Source organism: Sus scrofa, unplaced genomic scaffold, assembly GCF_000003025.6.
Source record: "Sus scrofa isolate TJ Tabasco breed Duroc unplaced genomic scaffold, Sscrofa11.1 Contig1779, whole genome shotgun sequence".
In the NCBI taxonomy this organism is placed as follows: domain Eukaryota; kingdom Metazoa; phylum Chordata; class Mammalia; order Artiodactyla; family Suidae; genus Sus; species Sus scrofa.
The window spans coordinates 1,151-20,896 of NW_018084948.1; the positions used below are offsets into that span (position 1 = coordinate 1,151).

The 19,746-nt window shown below is 38.7% G+C and overlaps 1 protein-coding gene and 1 pseudogene across 1 annotated transcript; both read left to right on the top strand.

The window, feature by feature from the left end:
• Window positions 1–682: 682 nt before the first annotated feature.
• Window positions 683–1,611, top strand: LOC110258279 (annotated as a pseudogene).
• Window positions 1,612–16,624: 15,013 nt separating this feature from the next.
• On the top strand, window positions 16,625–17,592 carry LOC100625375 (putative olfactory receptor 5AK3). Its single transcript, XM_021081451.1, has one exon. The coding sequence runs from the start codon at window positions 16,642–16,644 to the stop codon at window positions 17,590–17,592; it is 951 nt and encodes a 316-aa protein (XP_020937110.1). The 5' UTR covers window positions 16,625–16,641.
• Window positions 17,593–19,746: the final 2,154 nt, after the last annotated feature.

Consider the following 19,746-nt stretch of genomic DNA (forward strand, 5'->3'; position numbering starts at 1 on the left):
ATAATAGAACTCTGTGGGTAAGTCAAGATTTTCATATACAACAATTTACATTTATGTAAATTACGGTGTGTTAATTGAAATGTATAAAGTGTAATTTTAAAGTGAGTTTTTATATGTTCCCTAACCTATATATTTATGAAATGCCAATCATTTTGCACAAGAGAACACAGCTGCTGGTCCATGGCAATTTCCCCACACTGTTTATCAAGTTCTCTAAGTTAGGCAGCAAGCTTCAGCCCCCTGCATGTTTGCTTTTAAGATCCAAGTTAATTATGTCATAGAAAGTATCTTGAGTCCACTACAATACCACATTTTATACCATTTTTAGATCGAAAATTAATTAGAAAATCACAATGGTCTTAGCTTTCTTTTTTTTTTTTTTTTCCTTAGTGCCACATGTGGCATATAGAAGTTCCCAGGCTAGGGGTCCAATCAGAGCTGCAGCTGCCGAGCTATGCCACAGTGACAGCAAAGCCAGTTCTGAGCCGCATCTGCAACCTAACACTGCAGCTTGCAGCAATGCCAGATCCTTAACCCACACAGCAAGGCGGGGGATTGAACCCATATCCTCATGGGTATTAGTCAGGTTCTTAACCTGCTGAGACACAATGGAAACTCCAGCTCTTAGCGTTCTGTGTTCTGCCTTTACAACTTTTCAGCTGATATTTCATCTTTGCCAACCATGGAACAAAACAATGGCACCGAAGTGAATGAATTCATTCTCCTGGGATTTGCTGGTCAACACAAGTCTTGGCTTGTCCTCTTCATAGTGTTTCTGGGGATCTATGTGGTCACCCTGGTGGGTAACATTGGCATGATCCTGCTCATCAAGATTGAAGCTTCCCTTCACACCCCATGTACTTTTTCCTCCAAAACTTGGCTTTTGTGGATCTCTGCTATACCTCCGCTATCACTCCCAAGATGTTGCAAAACTTTGTGGGGACAGAACAATCCATCTCATTCATAGGATGCATGGTGCAGTTACTAATTTATGGTGCTTTTGTAACAAGTGATTGCTACATCTTGGCTGCAATGGCGGTGGACCGCTATGTGGCCATCTGTAACCCACTCCGCTATCCAACAGTCATGTCCCAGAGAGTCTGCATTCAACTCTTGATTGGCTCATACCTCATAGGTTTCCTAAATGCCTCTGTACATGTAAGTTTCATTCTCCCCCTGAACTTTTGCAAATCCAATAAAATTAACCACTTTTTCTGTGATGCACCCCCAATTCTTGCCCTCTCGTGCTCCAGTATTTATTTTAACGTCATGCTTCTAGCAGCCTTTGTGGGGTTTAACTTGACATGCACTGTGTTGGTCGTCATCTTTTCCTACATATTTATCCTGGCTGCCATCCTGAAGATCTCTTCTGCTGCAGGGAGGAAAAAAGCCTTCTCCACGTGTGCCTCCCACCTGACAGCAGTCACCCTTTTCTATGGGACTCTGTCTTATATGTATCTGCACCACCGCACCCTAGAGTCTCAAGAGCAAGAAAAACTGGCTTCCGTGTTTTATGGGATTGTGATCCCCATGTTCAACCCCCTCATCTACAGCCTGAGAAACCAAGATGTGAGAGAAGCTCTGAAAGGGGTTGGAAAGCAGTGTTTCTAGTTCGAACTTTGGTTTCTAACACAACATGGTTTGACAGGCAGACCAACATTTCTGTCTTATTTCTCAACAGCAGAAGATGTAGCAAACGTTCATGAGATACACTCATTCCTTAGTTGTATCAGCAGCACCTGAAAAATAATGAAAACATCGCAAATGATTAAATGAGCTTCTAACTCATGTGTATCTTAAAATATTGAAAGAATTTTGGTATTTCTTTTGTACATTTTTGAGGAGCCCTCTTCAAATACTCCACATTAAAAAGGGAAAGAAAATTAAGGAAAAATGTATAATTGATATTGTATAAATACCTCTACTAGTGAGAGTATAAGGAATCACTAGGATAAAATCATTTTAACATTCTCCTAAGAGTCACTATAACTCTGTAATTTTTTATTAAAGTAGCCAAGCTACTTTATTATTGTAAAAAAATATTTTTGGAAAGAGCCGTCTCCTTGGAGAAAACGTGCAGTAAAGAAGAGGAGGAGAAAAGGACCTTCGAGTGAATCTCCATAAATTTGGGGACATTTGACGTCAATATCCCTCCTTTCTGATGTATCCCATAAACAATTAGGAAATTGACACTGGAGTCAAGAAGACATACCACTTTTCTCTCTGGTAGTTATAACTTGAATCTCCAGATAAATCCCCTTGCAGATGTACTTAAGAAAATAAAATCCAATAAAAAAGTTGGTGCTATAAAGTAGACTCATTTATCCAGAAGTGTTCCATTATACCTCTCAAATTCCAAGAATGAAGAAAAATGCAGGAGTCTAGTCTTATTTCTAGAAGTCAACTAAGGGCTCAAACCCTTGTTGCCTTGCCATTTGGATTTTTAAAAGAATGAGAGGGAGTTCCCTCGTGGCCTAGTGGTTTCAGGATCCAGCATTGTCACTACTGTGGCAGAGGTTCAGTCCCTGGCCCAGGAACTTCTGCATGCTGTGGGTGGGGCCAAAAAAAAAAGAAGAAGGAAAGATCAAACACACAGTCATTCTGTGCACAGGCAGCATAAACAAAATGACTGACATCACATATTTCATTTCTCCTCCCAGTCCTACTAGTCAGTTAAACCGTAGGGAGAAGTTATTTGGAGAGCTGATGGGATAAGAGTTAACCATCTTTCCCAACAAGTTAACCATCATAACCCAGATAATACCAAGAGAAATCAGATGGCACCAGCCCGTGCAGCAGGGTGCATTCCAGGAATCTCCAAATTAGGAAACTCTGATATTATATCAAGTTACTGGTGACCTGCCCATATTTCCCTTATGTAGAGAGAAACTGTTCTGCTCTAGCATATGAGCAGATCCTCTTCTAAGAAGGAAGAACTTACTACTCTAAAACATCATCCGAGAGGGATACACCTCTGTTTTACTGTGCTGATATGTCACCTTATACAAACATCCTTATATTAATGTTTATTAATGCCTTTTCTCAGAGGAACTGGGCTGTGCAGAAAGGTAAAATAATCGTGAAGAATATGTGTATATAATAATGTTTAATATTCATAGAGTGGAAAAAACAGAAATACATGAACAAAAGAAACACAATAGTAACAGTAAATGTAAACCCATCTCTTCCAATCCGTGACAGATGAAATTGAGGAAAAAATTAATAAGGATATTTATGGGAAAACATTGAGGATGTTCCTTTTAAAGTCAAGAATAAGGAAAAGATGGAGTTCCTGTCGTGGCTCAGTGGTTAACGAATCCGACTAGGAACCATGAGGTTGCAGGTTCAATCCCTGGCCTTGCTCAGTGGGTTAAGGATCCGGTGTTGCCGTGAGCTGTGGTATCGGTTGCAGACATGGCTCAGATCCCGCGTTGCTGTGGCTCTGGTGTAGGCCGGCGGCTACAGCTCCGATTAGACCCCTAGCCTGGGAACCTCCATATGCCGCAGGAGCGGCCCTAGAAAAGGCAAAAGACCAAAAAAAAAAAAAAAAAAAAAAAAAAAAAAGAATAAGGAAAAGATGGCCTTAATCAAAATTATTCTTTGGCTATTGTGAATAATTCTGCAATGAACATGCGAGTGCATGTGTTTTTTTTTTAAGGAAAGTTTTGTCCAGATATATGCCCAAGAGTGGGATTGCTGGGTCATATGGTAGTTCTGTGCAGTTTTCTAAGGTACCTCCGTACTGTTTTCCACAGTGGTCGTACCAGCTTATATTCCCACCAACAGTGCTGGAGGGTTCCCTTTTCTCCACACTCCCCCCAGAATTTGTTATTCATGTGTTACAAAGGATGGCCATTCTGACTGTGGTGAGGTGGTGTCTCATGATAGTTTTGGTTTGCATATCTCTAATTACCTACTCAGCCATAAAAAAGAACAAAATAATACCATTTGCAGCAACACGGATGGAACTAGAGACTCTCATACTGAGTGAAGTCAGAAAGAGAAAGACAAACATCATATGATATCACATATCTGGAATCTAATGTATGGCACAAAGGAACCTTTCCACAGAAAAGAAAATCATGGACCTGGAGTATGATTGTGGTGGCCAAGGGGGAAGGGGAGGGAGTGGGATGGACTGGGAGCTTGGCGTTAACAGATGCAGACTGCTGCCTTTGGAATGGATTAGCAATGAGATCCTGCTGTGTAGCACTGGGAACTCTGTCTAGACACTTATGATGGAACATGTAATGTGAGAAAAAAGAATGTATACATGTATGTGTAACTGGGTCAACATCCTGTACAGTAGAAAAAAATAAAAGGTAAAAAATTAAAATTAAAATTAAAAAAATAAAACCACGCGAAGATTTAAAAAACAAAGTATAGTTGATTCACAATATTTCTTCGATTTCTGTTGTACAACAGAGTGACCCAATCACACCCAGTTCCCTTCACTGTACAGCAGGACCCCATTGCCCATCCATTCTAGATGTTACAGTTTGTATCTGTCAACCCCAAAATGCCCACCCATCTCACTCCCTACCCACTGCTCCCTTCCCTCCAACCCGGAAATCTGCTCACCATGTCCATGAGTCTGTTTCTGTTTTGGACATAGGATCATCTATGCCGTATATTAGATTTCAGATATAAGTGATATCATATGGTATTTGTCTTTCTCTTTCTGACTTACTTCACTTAGTATGAGAATCTCTAGTTCCATCCATGTTGCTGCAAATGACATTATTTTGCCCTTTTTTATGGCTAAGTAGTTTTCCATTGGATATATGTACCACATCTCTTAATCCACTCATCTGTTGATGGACATTTAGGTTGTTTCCATGTCTTAGCTACTGTGAATAGTGCTTCCATGAACATTGGTGTGCATTTATCTTTTTGAATGAAAGTTTTGTCTGGATATGTGCACAGGAGTGGGATTGCTGGATGATATGGTAGTTCTGTTTTTAGTTTTCTGAGGAATCTCCATACTGATTTCCATGGTGGTTGTGCCAATTTGCACTCCCACCAACAGTGAAGGAGGGTTCCTTTTTCTCCACACCCTCTCCAGCATTTGTTATTCATTGACTTGTTAATGATGGCCAATCTGACCAGTGTGAGGTGATACCTCATTGTAGTTTTGAATTGCATTTCTCTAATAATTAGTGATGTTGAACATTTTCCCATCAGCCTGTTGGCTATTCATGTGTCTTCTTCAGAGAAATGTCTATTTAGGTCTTCTGCCCATTTTTCAGTTGAGTTGTTTGGTTTTTTATTGTTGAGTTGTATGAGTTGTTTACATATTTTGGAGATTAGGTCTTTGTTGCATCATTTGCAAAGATTTTCTCCCATTCCATGGGTTATCTTACTGTTTTTTTAATGGTTTCTTTTGCTGTTCAAAAGCTTTTAGGTCCCATGGGTTTATTTGGGGGTTTTTTGGTCATTATTCTAGGAGGTGGATCATATAAGATGTTGCAGTGATTTAGGTCAGAGAGTGTTCTCCCTATGTTTTCTTCTAGGAACTTTATAGTATCTGGCCTTATATTTAGGTGTTTAATCCATTTGGAGTTTAGTTTTGTGCATTGTGTTAGAGAATGTTCCAATTTAATTATTTTGCATGTATCTTTCCACTTTTCCCAGAACCACTTATTTAAGAGACTCTTCTTCCACTCTATGTTCTTGCCTCCTTTGTCATGGATTAGTTGACCATAGGTGCTTGGTAAAGTACCAAGCCAATTTTATGATGAAGTGATTGAATTTTTTTTTTAAAGTGGTGCTGGACTGAATAGCCAGGGAGATAAATCCCAACTTTTAGCTTATACTATACACAAAAACTAACTTGAAAAATGTTGTGTATACCTAATACATATTACATACAAATTGTAAATGCTAAAACTAAAAATTTCTAAAAGAAAATTTCTAGAAGACAAATCTCATGACCTTAATAGTGAAGATTTCTTAGATAGGAAACCAGAATACAAACCATGTAATTAAAAATTGAAGTATTTACTTTATTAAAATTTAAAAATTCTGCTTTTCTAAAAACATCAGGAAGTAAAAAGATATAACACAGACTGGGGGGGAAATTATATATATATATATATAATATTATACATATAATATACCTATTTTATATATATATTATGACAAAAACTTTCTGTTCAGAATATATAAAGAACATTTACAACCCAACAATAAAACTGTTCATTTTGGAGTTCCCGTCGTGGCTCAGGGGAAACAAATCTGACTAGGATGAGGATGCAGGTTAAATCCCCAGCCTCACTCAGTGGGTGAAGGATCTGGCATTGCCATCAGCTGTAGTGTAGGTCTCAGACACAGCTCAGATCTGGCATTTCTGTGGCTGTGGCTGGCAGCTGCAGCTCCAATTCGACCCCTAGCCTGGGAACCTCCATGTGCTATGGGTGTGGCCTTAAAAAAAGGACCAAAAAAAAAAAAACTGTTCATTTTAAAATGGGAAAGCGGTAACAGTGAAAATCTCAGAATAAGTTCCTCTGAAAATTCATTCCTTCATAAAAGCAACTGGAACACTGGGATGTGCTGCACACATGCACACACATACAAACACGCACATCACAATCATCTTTTTTAGCCTCTGGAAGTTAAACAGACTTGCAGAAATCCAGGGAGCATCTATTCAGAAAACACAATTGAGTCTTAGTAAGAATGCCAAGCTTTGGGGTGCTTTAATGTGCCCTGTCCTCATCCTTCCCCTCCCCATCTCCACAGAAACCCTAAAAACCAAAAGTTGGCAATCAGGTTGAAAAGCAGTAGCCTGGCAGCCAGCTGGAACAGACCAGTTTGGGAGCACTTTCAAAGCCTCATTCGCAGAGAATTGTCATCCCTTGGCCCATGTAGTGGTTCTCTGGAAGGTCCTGTTTGCAAGGCTGTCAATATTTGTCCAAAGCTCACTCAGTCCAAAGAGCCTGTTTTCTAAGGTCATTTGTCAAAAACAGTCACAGGTCAATTAATTGTCTGACATCACAGCTGCTTATGGATGGAGGTAAGAGTTGAAGCAAACAATAGGCAGACCAAAAAGCTTAAAAAAAACCTCATGAACAAAATATCCATAAGGATGTTGAAAATGTCCAGTATACTCTTGAGAATATAGAAAACAAAGAGCAACAGTAGGGGTATATTCAAAATTGAACTAAGAAAGCCCTAAGCATTCACTTTGGCCAATCTTGAGGCTATACTCAAGCAGGAAGTGAAGGCTAAGGTGTTACTGTAATCTGCCTGACTGAGCATTGAAATCTTACCCCAAAACACTCAGAGACCCTTAGCAAAGACTAATTGACTTGTGGGTTCCAGACGTTTTCAAATCACTAGGTAACTGCTAAGCCAACTGAGCAGAAACTTCAGTGGCTACATATGAGAAGGAATATACACTTTACAGAATTAACTCACAAAAGTCACTATTCAAGCTATCAGCAGCAGCAATAACAACATCACAATAATGAATGCTGGGGAAAAGGATAATCTGATTTTCTGATATGCCACGTTATATCATTTAAAAAGTTCATTTTTCAACAACAGAAAAGAAAGGTTGTGAGTCATGCAAAGAAAGAATAAAATATGACCCAGGTGCAGGGGGAAAAAAAAAGCAATCAATAGAAATAGTCCCTGAAAAGCACAGACTTTAGAATTAGTAGATAAGTCTTTAATTAAGCTATTTTGAATATGTCTCAAAACACTTCTTAAAATTTCTAAAGTACTAAAGGAAACTGGGAGAGTATATTTCACCAAAAGGAGAATATCAATTAAAAATAGAAACTATTTTTAAACAATAGAAATTCTAGAGTTAAAAAGTAAAGGAACTGAAATGAAAATTTCACTAGAGAGCATCACCAGCAGATGTGAGCAAATAGAAGAAAGAATCAGTTAACTTGCAGCTAGATTGAGATTATCTAGTCTAAAGATTAAAAAAAAAATTAAAAGAATGAAGAAAAATAGCCAGGCCCTGAGACGTCAGTAGAACACCAGCAAGCATACCAAAATATACATAATGGGGGTCCCAGAAGGAAAGTACAGAAAGAGACAGAAAAATCATTTTAAGGTGTATTGGCTGAAAACTTCCCAAATATGAAAACATTCATCTATACAGCCAAAAGCCTCAATGAAGTACAAATAGAAGTGAAAAGGGATTCATTCCTGGACAATATATGACCTAACTGCCAGAGGCCAAGGACCAAGAAAGAATCTTGACAGCAGCAAGAGAGGAGTGACCCATCCCATAAAAGTGTTCTCAAAACTATCAACAGCCAACTTATCTTTAGAAATCATATAGGCCATAAATCTATAGGGGTGACATATTTAAAGTGTTGAAAGGAAAAAATTATCAAAAATTATATTCAGCGTAATTCTCTTTCAAAAATGAAGGAGAAACAAAGATTTTCCAAGATAAACATAAACTAATGAAGTTAGTTACAAGTAGACTTGTCCTGCAAGAAATGCTAAAGGAGATCATTCAGGCTGATACAGAAGGACAACAGATGACAGTAATCAAAGCCATATGATGAAATAAGACAGTGGTAAGGTAACCAAGTAGGTAAATATAAAAGCCATTATTACTGTATTTTTAGTTTATAACTTCTCCTTTTTTTTTTCCTATATAGTTTAAAAGACAAATCAGGAGTTCCTGCTATAGCTCAGCAGTAATGAACCTGGCTAGTATCAATAAGGACAAGGATTTGATCCCTGGCCCCACTGAGTAGGTTAAGGATCCAGCATTGCCATGACTGCAGTGTAGGTCACAGACACAGCTCAGATCTGGTGTTGCCATGGCTGTGGTGTAGGCTGGCAGCTGCAGCTGCATCTTTAATTCAACCCCTAGCCTGGAAACCTCCATGTGCTACTGGTGCGTCCCTAAAAAAAAAAAAAAAAAAAAAAAAAAAAAAAGATGAATTCTTTAAAAGACAAATCATAACAAAATAATTATAAATACATGTTAACAGGCACACAATATATAAAGAGGTGTCAATAAAAACATAATGGAGGCAGAGCTGTATAGGAGCAGAGATTTTATATACCTATGAGGCTAATTTAGTATTAATTCAAGTTAGATTGATACAAATTTAAAATGTTAGGAGTTCCCATAGAGGCTCAGTGGAAACGAATCTGACTAGTATCCATGAAGACACAGGTTCAATCCCTGGCCTCACCCAGTAGGTTAACGATCTGGCCTTGCTGTGAGCTGTGATATAGGTCACAGACATGGCTCAGATCTGGTGTTGCAGTGGCTGTGGTGTAGGCCAGCAGCTACACCTTCAATTTGACCCCTAGCCCAGGAACCTCTATATGCCACAGGTGTGGCCCTAAAAAAAGACCCAAAAAAATGTTAATAGTAATTCCCAGAGTAACCACTTAGAAAATAACTGTAAAAATAGAAAAAGCAAAATGAGAAGAGAATTAAAATGGAACACAACCAAAAAAAAAGAAAAGAAAAGAAACACAAAGAAACACTAACAGAGGAAATTAAGTACTAAAAAGTTAGATGACACACAGAAAACAGGAAAATGGCAGAAGTAAGTCCTTTATTATCAATAATTACTTTAACCAAACATAGATTGGCAGAATAATTTTTTAATACTCCAGCTATATGTTCTATTCAAGAGACTTGCTTTAAAGCCAAAGATGTACAGGTTGAAAGTGAAAGGATGGAAAAAAAAATCTCATAAAAATAGTAACCAAAAGAAGGCTGAGGTGACAAATTTATATTACACAGAATAGACTCTGTCAATAATTATTCCAAGATACCAAGAAGAAGGTTATATATTATTAAAAGGACCAATCATCTAGAATATATAACAATTATGAATATATGCCTACCTAAAAAAGAGCCCCCAAATAAATGAAGGAACAGTTGACAGAATTGAAAGGATAAGTAGACAGTTTTACAGTAATAGCTGAGGACTGTGACACTCTACCTTCAAACATAGAAATTATGTGCAGAAGATCCTTGTGGAAATAGAGGCCATGAGCAATACCAGACCTAACAGAAATCTAGAGAACACTCCAACAAAAAACACAGAATACATGTAAACATGGAACATTTCTCCAAGATAAACCATATGTTGGGTCACAAAACACATGTTCACTGAATTTCGAAAGACTCAAATCATGCAAAGTATAATCTCAGACCACAATGAAAAGAAACTAGAAAAATCAAAACAGAAGGAAAATTAGAAAACTCACAAGTATGTATGGCATATGGAAGTTCCCAAGCTTAGGGTTGAATTGGAGCTATAGCTGCAGGCCTAAGCCACAGCCACATCAATGCCAGATCTGAGCCACATCTGCGACCTATACCACAGCTCACGGCAATGCCAGATCCTTAACCCACTGAGCAAGGCCAGGGATCCAACCTGCATCCTCATGGTACTAGCTGGGTTCATTACCACAGAGCCACAACAGGAACTCTAAAGCAACACAGTCCTAAACAACCAATGGGAGAAAGAAGAAATCACAGGGGAAATTAGAAAATACTTTGATGAATGAAAACAAAAGCACAATGTAGCAAAACTTATGGGATGCTGTGAAAGCTGTGCTCAGAGGGAAATTCATAGCTTTAAAAATTGAAGCAAACATTAAAAATGAAGAAATATCTCAAATCAATAAACAAATATTACACCTTAAGGAACTATGAAAAGAACCAAATGAAACCCAAAGCCAACAGAAAGAAAGAAATAATAAACACTTGCTATATGACCCATAAATTCCACTCCTACTTATTTATCCACAAGAAGTGAAAATATATTTTCACACAAAGACTTGTATAAAAATGTTCTTAGCATCTCTATTGATAATAGCCAAACATGGAAACAATCAAAATGTTTATTAATTGACCAATTAAATATGTAAATAAATTTTAAGATATTAACTCAATGGAATACAATACAGCAACAAAAATAAAGGAATTATCGAGGAAGAGTATAGACTCTAGAGTGGAAGCTCATGCCTCTACATTCCTTGATCCAAGAATAAAACATTTGAAAGTTCCCATCGTGGCTCAGCAGGTTACAAACCTGACTAGTACCCATGAGGATGCAGGTTTGATCTCTGGCCTTTCTCAATGGGTTAAGGATCCAGCATTGCTATGAGCTGTGGAGTAGGTTGCAGACTTGGCTCAGATCCCGCATTGCTGTGGCTCTGGTGTAGACTGGCAGCTGCGGCTCCAATTCAGCCCCTACTCTGGGAAATTGCATTTGCCGCAAGTGCACCCCTAAAAAAAACAGTAATAATAAAATAATAACACTAATAATAAACTTTCCTTTGCTTCTGAAGGAAAGTAAATGAATTATTAATGCATACAACAACATGGCTAAATCTGAAATAAGATCAGTGGTTACCTGTGAAAGAATTTATGACTGGGAAAAAAACAAAGAAAATTTTTAGATGATGAAAAATTTTGTTTTTAACCTGATAACAACTGCATAGATATAAACATTTCTCACAATTCAAAAAAAGTACCTTCAAATGAGTATGTTTATTGTATGTAAATTATACCCCAACAAAGATGATATTTTAAATTTTTTTTTTTTTGGCTGCACCCTGTGGCATGTGGAATTTCCCAGGTCAGGGATTGAACCTTCACCACAGCAGTGACAATGCCAGATCCATATACTGCTGCACCACCAGGGAACTCCATAAAGTATCTTTACTTTAAAATGACATGATTCTTGGAGTTCCCGTCATGGCACAGTGGTTAACAAATCCGACTAGGAACCATGAGGTTGCGGGTTCAATCCCTGGCCTTGCTCAGTGGGTTAGGGATCGAAGTTGCCCTGAGCTGTGGTGTGGGTCGCAGATGCAGCTCGGATCCCGTGTTGCTGTGGCTCTGGCCTAGGCTGGTGGCTACAGCTCCAATTAGACCCCTAGCCTGGGAATCTCCATGTGCTTCAGGAGCAGCCCTAGAAAAGGCAAAAAGACAATAAATTAATTAATTAATTAATTAAAATGACATGATTCTTTTTAAGAAAACCCAGAGAATCAACTCTCACAAACAATATGGAAATTCAGCAAGGTTGCTAAATAAAATTACTGTACATAAATTAATACTATTAAAAACAAGTTATTGTAGAGTATAGATTTCTCCCTGAAAAAACTTAAAATAAACTTAGCAAGAAAAAGTGAAAGATCTTATCAAGAAATCTATAAAAATCAGAATTTAGCAAATCAAAACACTCTCCCATCCCATTTTTTGACACTTCCTCATATGTTAATATGTAAATCCAATATAAACTCAATAAATAAATAAATAGACTGTAATTGTCTACCAATGGGGGGGAGGGTGCTTCTGATTAAACTAATTAAGGAATGTCTCTATTCGATAAAGTATAATAATAAAGTGAGATTTCCCTTTCTACACTGATTACCCAGAAATATTAAGTGAATGTGCCCTGAGGATCAATGTGCATAACATGCCAACACTTGTGTGGTGGAAGAAAAAAGAATATTTACTAACATGTTTACAAATGCAGTGCAAGGTTTATATCTGGGGAAATGACAGCAGCTTTTAACAGTGGTGATCTTCAGGGTGGGAAACCAGAGATTGAATCAAGGGATTGAAGGAGACTGGGTTTTTACTCTATGAACTTCCACCCATCTGAATTTTTAACCATTTGGTTGGTTTGTGATTATCCACACACACACACTCCTCCCCCTGCCAAAAGGCACGGAGGCAGGAAGGAGGAAGGCAGGAAGAAAAGATAAAAGAAGGGAGAAAGGAAAAAAGGGAGGAAGAATGCAGGGAGGAAGGAGAGGCAAGGAAGCAAGGAGGGAGAGGGGAAGCAGATAAAAAGCAGTTTGTCAACATGGGGACCCAGCCATACGTATATACACATTCTTTTTCTCATACTCTGTTCTATCATGTTCTACGCCAAGAGACTGGATATAATCCCCTTTGCTCTACTGTAGGACCTCATTGCTTATCTATTCTAAATGTAATAGTTTGTGTCTACTGACCCCAAACTTCCTGTCCATCCCACTCCCTCCCCACTCCCCCTAGGTGACCACAAGTCTGTTCTCTATTTCTGTTTTGTAGATAGGTTCATTTGTGCCATATTTTAGATTCCACATATAAATGGTATATGGTATTTGTCTGCAGCAGAAATTGACACAGCACTGTAAATCAACTATACTCTAATCAAAAAAAAAAAAAAAAACAATTAGTCAAAAGCAGAACAACTGTCAAAAATGAAAGCAAGAAGTCCCTAATGGCAGTAACATAAAAATAAATGTGTCCCCTCTGGAAATCTGAACTCTCCTTCAGCAGAAAATGACTACTGAATGCTATTTTTTCCAATTCCATCTCAGGCCCAGAACCTCAGATTCCCAAGGTATCCAGTACTGATCCCTCGGGCCCCAGCTATAGACTCTCTGACTGGAAGGAACCACACAGAGAGACGTGGTGAGCAGTCAGCCTCGACCTGTTGCAGAAAGAGAATCTGGACACAACTCCCGTGTAAGTACACATCAGCCATGTGTCACTGCTGTGTGTCCAGGAAGTGGCAGAGTGAAAGGCTCAGAACCACAGTTCCACCTGCCCCAGAGCCAGGCAGGAGGAATCACTTCCACACCATTCCATGGTGATACTATGGAAATGGTGTGGGAGAATTCAGCTGGGCTGAGTGTTGCCTGGATAAGGACAATAAGTAATTGAATAACTCAATCAATCAATACATCAGTCAATCAATATTTATGCCCTTAATGTAGTATTTGCATGTGTCATTATGGCTATTTAATGAGCACTAATTCAATACCTGGCCCTTTGCTGAGTAGTTCACATAAGTTTACTTACCTGACATGTTAACAGGCTTACTTTTTCTTCTTCTTCATTTTTGTTAAGCTTTATTTTGAACTAAACATGCATTCACAGAAAGTTGCAAAGATAGTACTGAGAGGTCCCGTGTATCCTTCAACCAGTTTTCCCTCAAAGATTGTATCGCATGATTATGACATCAAACCAGGGCTTTTATATTGGTGTGTGTGAGTGTGTGTATGTGTAGTTCTGTGTCATCTTGTCACATGTGTAGATCCATGTCACCACCACTACAATCAGTGTATGGACCTGTTCTATCACGGAGGTCAGATTCCACACGGATCTCCCTCGTGCTGCCCCTTATTGTCACACACTCCCCTCCTGCTACCACTCTGAGCCCTGGCAGTCTGTTCCCCATCTGTGTAATTTTGTCATTGTGAGAATGTTAGAAAAAAGGAAATGTGGCACTATGTGACCTTTGCAGACTGACTCTTTCACTCCGCATAATGCCCTTGAGATCCATTCAGTAGTCTGTTCCTCATTATTCCTGAGCAATATTCCACAGCATGGACATTCCACCGTCTCTTTAACCCATCACCTATTGGAAGACACATTGGTTGTTTACAGTTTGGGGCTATTGCAAATGAAGTCGTTATGACATAAGGTTTTGGTGTTGTCATTTTTTTTTTTTAGTCATTCTGTTGGATGTGTGATGATATCTCATTTTGTATTTCCCTCATGCCCAATGATATTGGACATCTTTTCACATGCTTGCCCACCATCTGTGTAGCTCTTTGGTGAATTTTCCAGTCATTACCCATTTTCTACTTTGTTTTTTTCTTTTTTTAATGTTAAGACTGAGAGTTTTTTATATTCCAGATACATTTTATCAGTTTGAGTGAATATGGAAAGTTTATTTCGCTCTTTATCTCCTTACTCTCTCCATTCATAATATAATTGTTTTAAATATTTCTTCTACATCCACTGAGAACCACATTAGACAAGGTCAAACTTTTTGCTTCTACCATCAAACGTAATTTTGAAAACTTAACAGAAGTTAAGTCTATTGCATTTATCCATATTTTTTGTTCTTTCCATACTCTGTCATCTTTCTTAATATTCTAAGATTCTTCCCTTTGATATTGATTTTTTAAAAAAGAGTTTGGCAGAGTGGATAGGAAAACATGATGCAATTAAATGCTCTGTACCAGAAACTGATTTCAAATGTAATGACATAATGTATGTTTAAAGTAAAAGAAAGGAAAAGATATACTGTGAAGACATTAGTCAAAAGGATGAAAAAGTGGCTATATTAATATCATATAAAGTATACTTACAGCAAAGAAAATTACCAAGGATAGTGACAGACATCATGTAATGCTAACAGCCAAAAGAAATAGCAATCTTAAATGCATAGGCAGCAAACAATGCTTTGCCAGCTCCAACTCTGTACTTTGCCCAGAGTAGACACAGAGTAGTTATTTTTAAATAAATAAACCAAAGAATGCATGAATGTTTTAACTTATTTTTAATCCTGGCTATGTATTTTAGTTTTCTGTTCTTATAGTTAACTTGCCATAACTCTTTGAATCAGAGAGGCACATTAAGGAAAAATAAATAAATGCAGCTTCTTAAAAGAAAACAGTGGGAGTTCCCATTGTGGCTCAGTGGTAATGAACCCAACTAGTATCCAGGAGGATGAGAGTTCGATCCCTGGCCTCTCTTAATGGGTTAAAGGATCCGGCCTTGCTGTGGTTTAGGTCGTAGACACGACTCAGATCTGGTGTTGCTGTGGCTGGAGCATAGGCTGGCAGCTATAGCTCTGATTGGAACCCTAGCCTGAGAACTTCCATGCCAGAGGTGCGGCCCTATTAAAAAAAAAAAAAAAAAACAAGAATAAAAAAGGAAGCAGTGTACATTAATTACAGGGAAAAAAACCTTTATTTAACTTAAGTAGTTGTTTTCTGCATTTTATAAATCTTTTCATTTATCCATTCTTTCATTCATTCCTTTGTTCATGTATTCCTTTAGCCACTATTTACAGATGTAGGCACTTGCCCCAACTGCTGTATTCGTGAAACCTACAATCCACAAAGAAATAAAAATTAAGCAAAAATGTACAGAACAATCTCTAAAATAATTATTCAAACTCATATGAATCAAAAGGAACCAGACTTATGGCAGGAGAAAAATGGCTCATTTGGGTGGTCAAAACAAACCCAGAGTAAGTATCATTCACACTGAGACCAGAAGAATAAGAGTTAGCAATGGAAATGCTGATGGAAATAAAGAATGGACCGGAGAGCATTTAAGTCAGGAGGATCATGCTGGAAGGGCCAGAGGTAGAGGAGAGCAAGGAACAAGAGGAGTCCATGATGCCTGGTGCGTTAACAGGGGAAAACAGAATCTAAGATGAGGATAAGGGAGTAAACTAGAAGGAAGATCATGTGGAACCTTAGGGATGCGTCAAGATTTTCAGATGAAATGACATGTGCTTTGGTAGATTGTGGTCTTTTCATAAAATTATATGATCAATAGAAGTAGGCAAAAATAAATGAAAATATTTTACTTGCTCCTTGATTGATGTATTGATGAAACGCCAGTTCACACCCTGAACACACACCTTCTGATCCGTGGCAGTTTCCCCACACTGTATATCAAGTTCTCTAACTTGGGTAGCAAGCTTCGGTCACCTGCATGGTTGCCTTTAAAACCAAGTCAATTATGTCATAGAAAATATTCTGGACCCACTACGAAACCACATTATACTATTTTCAATTCCAAAAATAATTTAAAAATCGCAATGATCTTAGCTTTCTATATTCTTCTTCCTTTGCAACTTTTCAGCTGATATTTCATCTTTGCCACCCATGGAACAAAACAATGGCACCAAAGTGACGGAATTCATTCTCCTGGGATTTGCTGGTCAACACAAGTCTTGGCTTGTCCTCTTCATAGTGTTTCTGGGGATCTATGTGGTCACCCTGGTGGGTAACATTGGCATGATCCTGCTCATCAAGATTGAAGCTTCCCTTCACACCCCCATGTACTTTTTCCTCCAAAACTTGGCTTTTGTTGATCTCTGCTATGCTACTGCTATCACTCCCAAGGTGTTGCAGAATTTGATGAGTACAGAAAAATCCATCTCATTCATAGGATGCATGGTGCAATTACTTGTCTATGGTACTTTTGTAACAAGTGACGGTTATATCTTGGCTGCAATGGCGGTGGACCGCTATGCGGCCATCTGTAATCCACTCCGCTATCCAACAGTCATGTCCCAGAGAGTCTGCATTCAACTCTTGATTGGCTCATACCTCATAGGTTTCCTAAATGCCTCTGTACATGTAAGTTTCATTCTCCCCCTGCACTTTTGCAAATCCAATAAAATTAACCACTTTTTCTGTGATGCACCCCCAATTCTCGCCCTCTCGTGCTCCAGTATTTACTTCAACATCATGCTGCTAGCAGCCTTTGTGGGGTTTAACTTGACATTCACTGTGTCAATCATCATCTTTTCCTACGTATTTATCCTGGCTGCCATCCTGAAGATCTCTTCTGCTGCAGGGAGGAGAAAAGCCTTCTCCACGTGTGGCTCCCATCTGACCGCAGTCACCGTTTTCTATGGGACCCTTTCTTACATGTACTTACAGCCTCATTCTCATAATTCCCAGGAGAATTTGAAGGTGGCCTCCGTATTTTATGGCGTTGTGATTCCCATGTTAAACCCTCTGATCTATAGTTTGAGAAATAAGGAGGTAAAAGAAGCTCTAAAAGTGATATGGAAAAAAAAATCTTCTAGATTAGGCTCGAATTCTTAAAATTCAGCACATCAAAGCATTCAGGAGAGATGTTTTACCTGGATTTAGTATTTCTGAAATAGGGATCCTGTTCACATCATAAACCAATGCTACTTCTTTCAATAGGTAAGTTCTCAAATGTGGGCAATATAGTGAAAACACCTCGTGGGACTGAAAAATAAACTTGCCAGGAGATTCCGATGGTGCTTGCTTCTGAGACTTGTTTGTAAGTCCACTGACGTTACCACGTCAGGCACAAAGGAATTAAAGAACACGCCCTGCCTAAGAATAGTCAGAGAGATGTCTAACCACACAGGAAGCACTGTAACATCCTTGTTTCGGGCTGATGGCTAATTTCCCTCTTTGCTTTCTCCCTACTTATGGTGTGATTCATCTCTCCACCAGGAGAGATGCATATCCCCACCAGTGCAGAAGCATGAAGGTGAGGAAAGTAATCTTCTCAAAACTGGATTCCCAACATCTAGCTTATTCTTAAAATATTGTAGTGGTTCAATAAGTATTTGTTGGATAAATAGATTGACAAATGGAAAAGGTGGAAAAACAGACCAGAAGTCTAAACACAGCACTCTCACATTAGTTGAAAGTAAAAAACTGCAATCCAGCTCTGCTGTTCCTGGTCGAAAAGTAAAGCAGTCATTGAATGAGATATACAGATGGAAAATAAGCATATGGAAAGATGTTACACATGTGTCATCAGGGCAAATGCAAATGAAAACGAGATACCACTACACTCCTATTAGAATGACCAAAATCCAGAAAGCTGATAGTGCCTAATGCTGATGAAGATGTGGAAACAGCGAGAACTCTCATTCATTGCTGTGGGAATGCAAACGGCTAGAGCCACTCTGCAAGTAAGTCTGGAGGTTTCTTACAAAATTAAACATATTCTTACCATATAATCCAGCAATACCCTTGGTATTTACCCAAAGGAGTTGAAAACTTATGTCCACAAAAACCTACACCAAACATTTATAGCATCTTAATTTATAACTGCCCAAACTTGGAAGTTAACAAAAATGTCCTTCCATAGGTGAATGGGTCAGTAAACCGTGGGTACAACCAGAGAGTGGAATATTTTCAGTGCTACAAAGAGATAAGCTATCATGCCATGAAAAGACATTGGGGAACCTTAAATGCATATTACTAAGTGAAAGAAGACAGTTGTAAAAGCTGGCACTGTATAATTTCTTCTACGTGGTATTCTCTGAAGGACAAACTGTGAAAACAGATCTTTTTAGATCAGTGGTTGCTATAGTTTGAGGTCGTAGGAGGGGTGAATAGGTGGGACGCAGAGGGTTTTTAGAACATACTGTGTATGATGCCATAACGATGGATACACATCATTATAGGATTTGTCTAAACTCATAGTGTGTACAACACCAAGAGTGAACAGTGACATAAACCATGGACTTTGGGTAACTATGATGAGGCAATGTAGGTTTATCAGTTGTAACACATGTATCACTCTTTTGGATGATATTGACATGAGGAGAAGCTATGTAGGTGTGAGCTTTGGGGCAGGGGGGAATATGGGAAATCTCTGCGGCTGCCTCTCAATTTTTCTGTGAACCAAAAACTGCTGTAGAAAAAAAGTCTTAACGGAAAGGGAAGAAGAGTAAAGCAGCATCCATGATTTTACCAAGCTTACCAACAGGAACAGTTGCCTATAACAACATCAAAATAGCACTATTGGAAATAAACACACAGAATGAAATTCTATTTTCTTTTTTTTTTTTGTGCGTGTGTGTGTCTTTCTGTCTTTTCTAGTGCCACACCCATGGCATGTGGAGGTTCCCAGGCTAGGAGTCTAATCAGAGCTGTAGCCACCAGCCTACGCCAGAGCCACAGCAACGCCAGATCCAAGCCGTGTCTGCGACCTACACCACAGCTCATGGCAACGCCAACTCCGTAACCCACTGAGCGAGGCTAGGCATTGAACCTACAGCCTCATGGTTCCTAGTCGGATTCGTTAAGCACTGAGCTGTGACGGGAACTCCCAGAATGAAATTCTAAAGTAAGTCTCTGTCATGGTATATGCATGTATGGGGTGGGCAGGTGGGAAGGACATGAGTGGTGAGCAGATCCGCTCCCTTGGATCCTTAGTTTCTTGGCCTGATCGGTTTCTTAATACACATTTTATGGAATAAATCCGTG

Excerpts from the sequence above, each read along its gene's own strand:
- LOC100625375 (XM_021081451.1), top strand. The coding sequence starts at position 16,642 with ATGGAACAAAACAATGGCACCAAAGTGACGGAATTCATTCTCCTGGGA.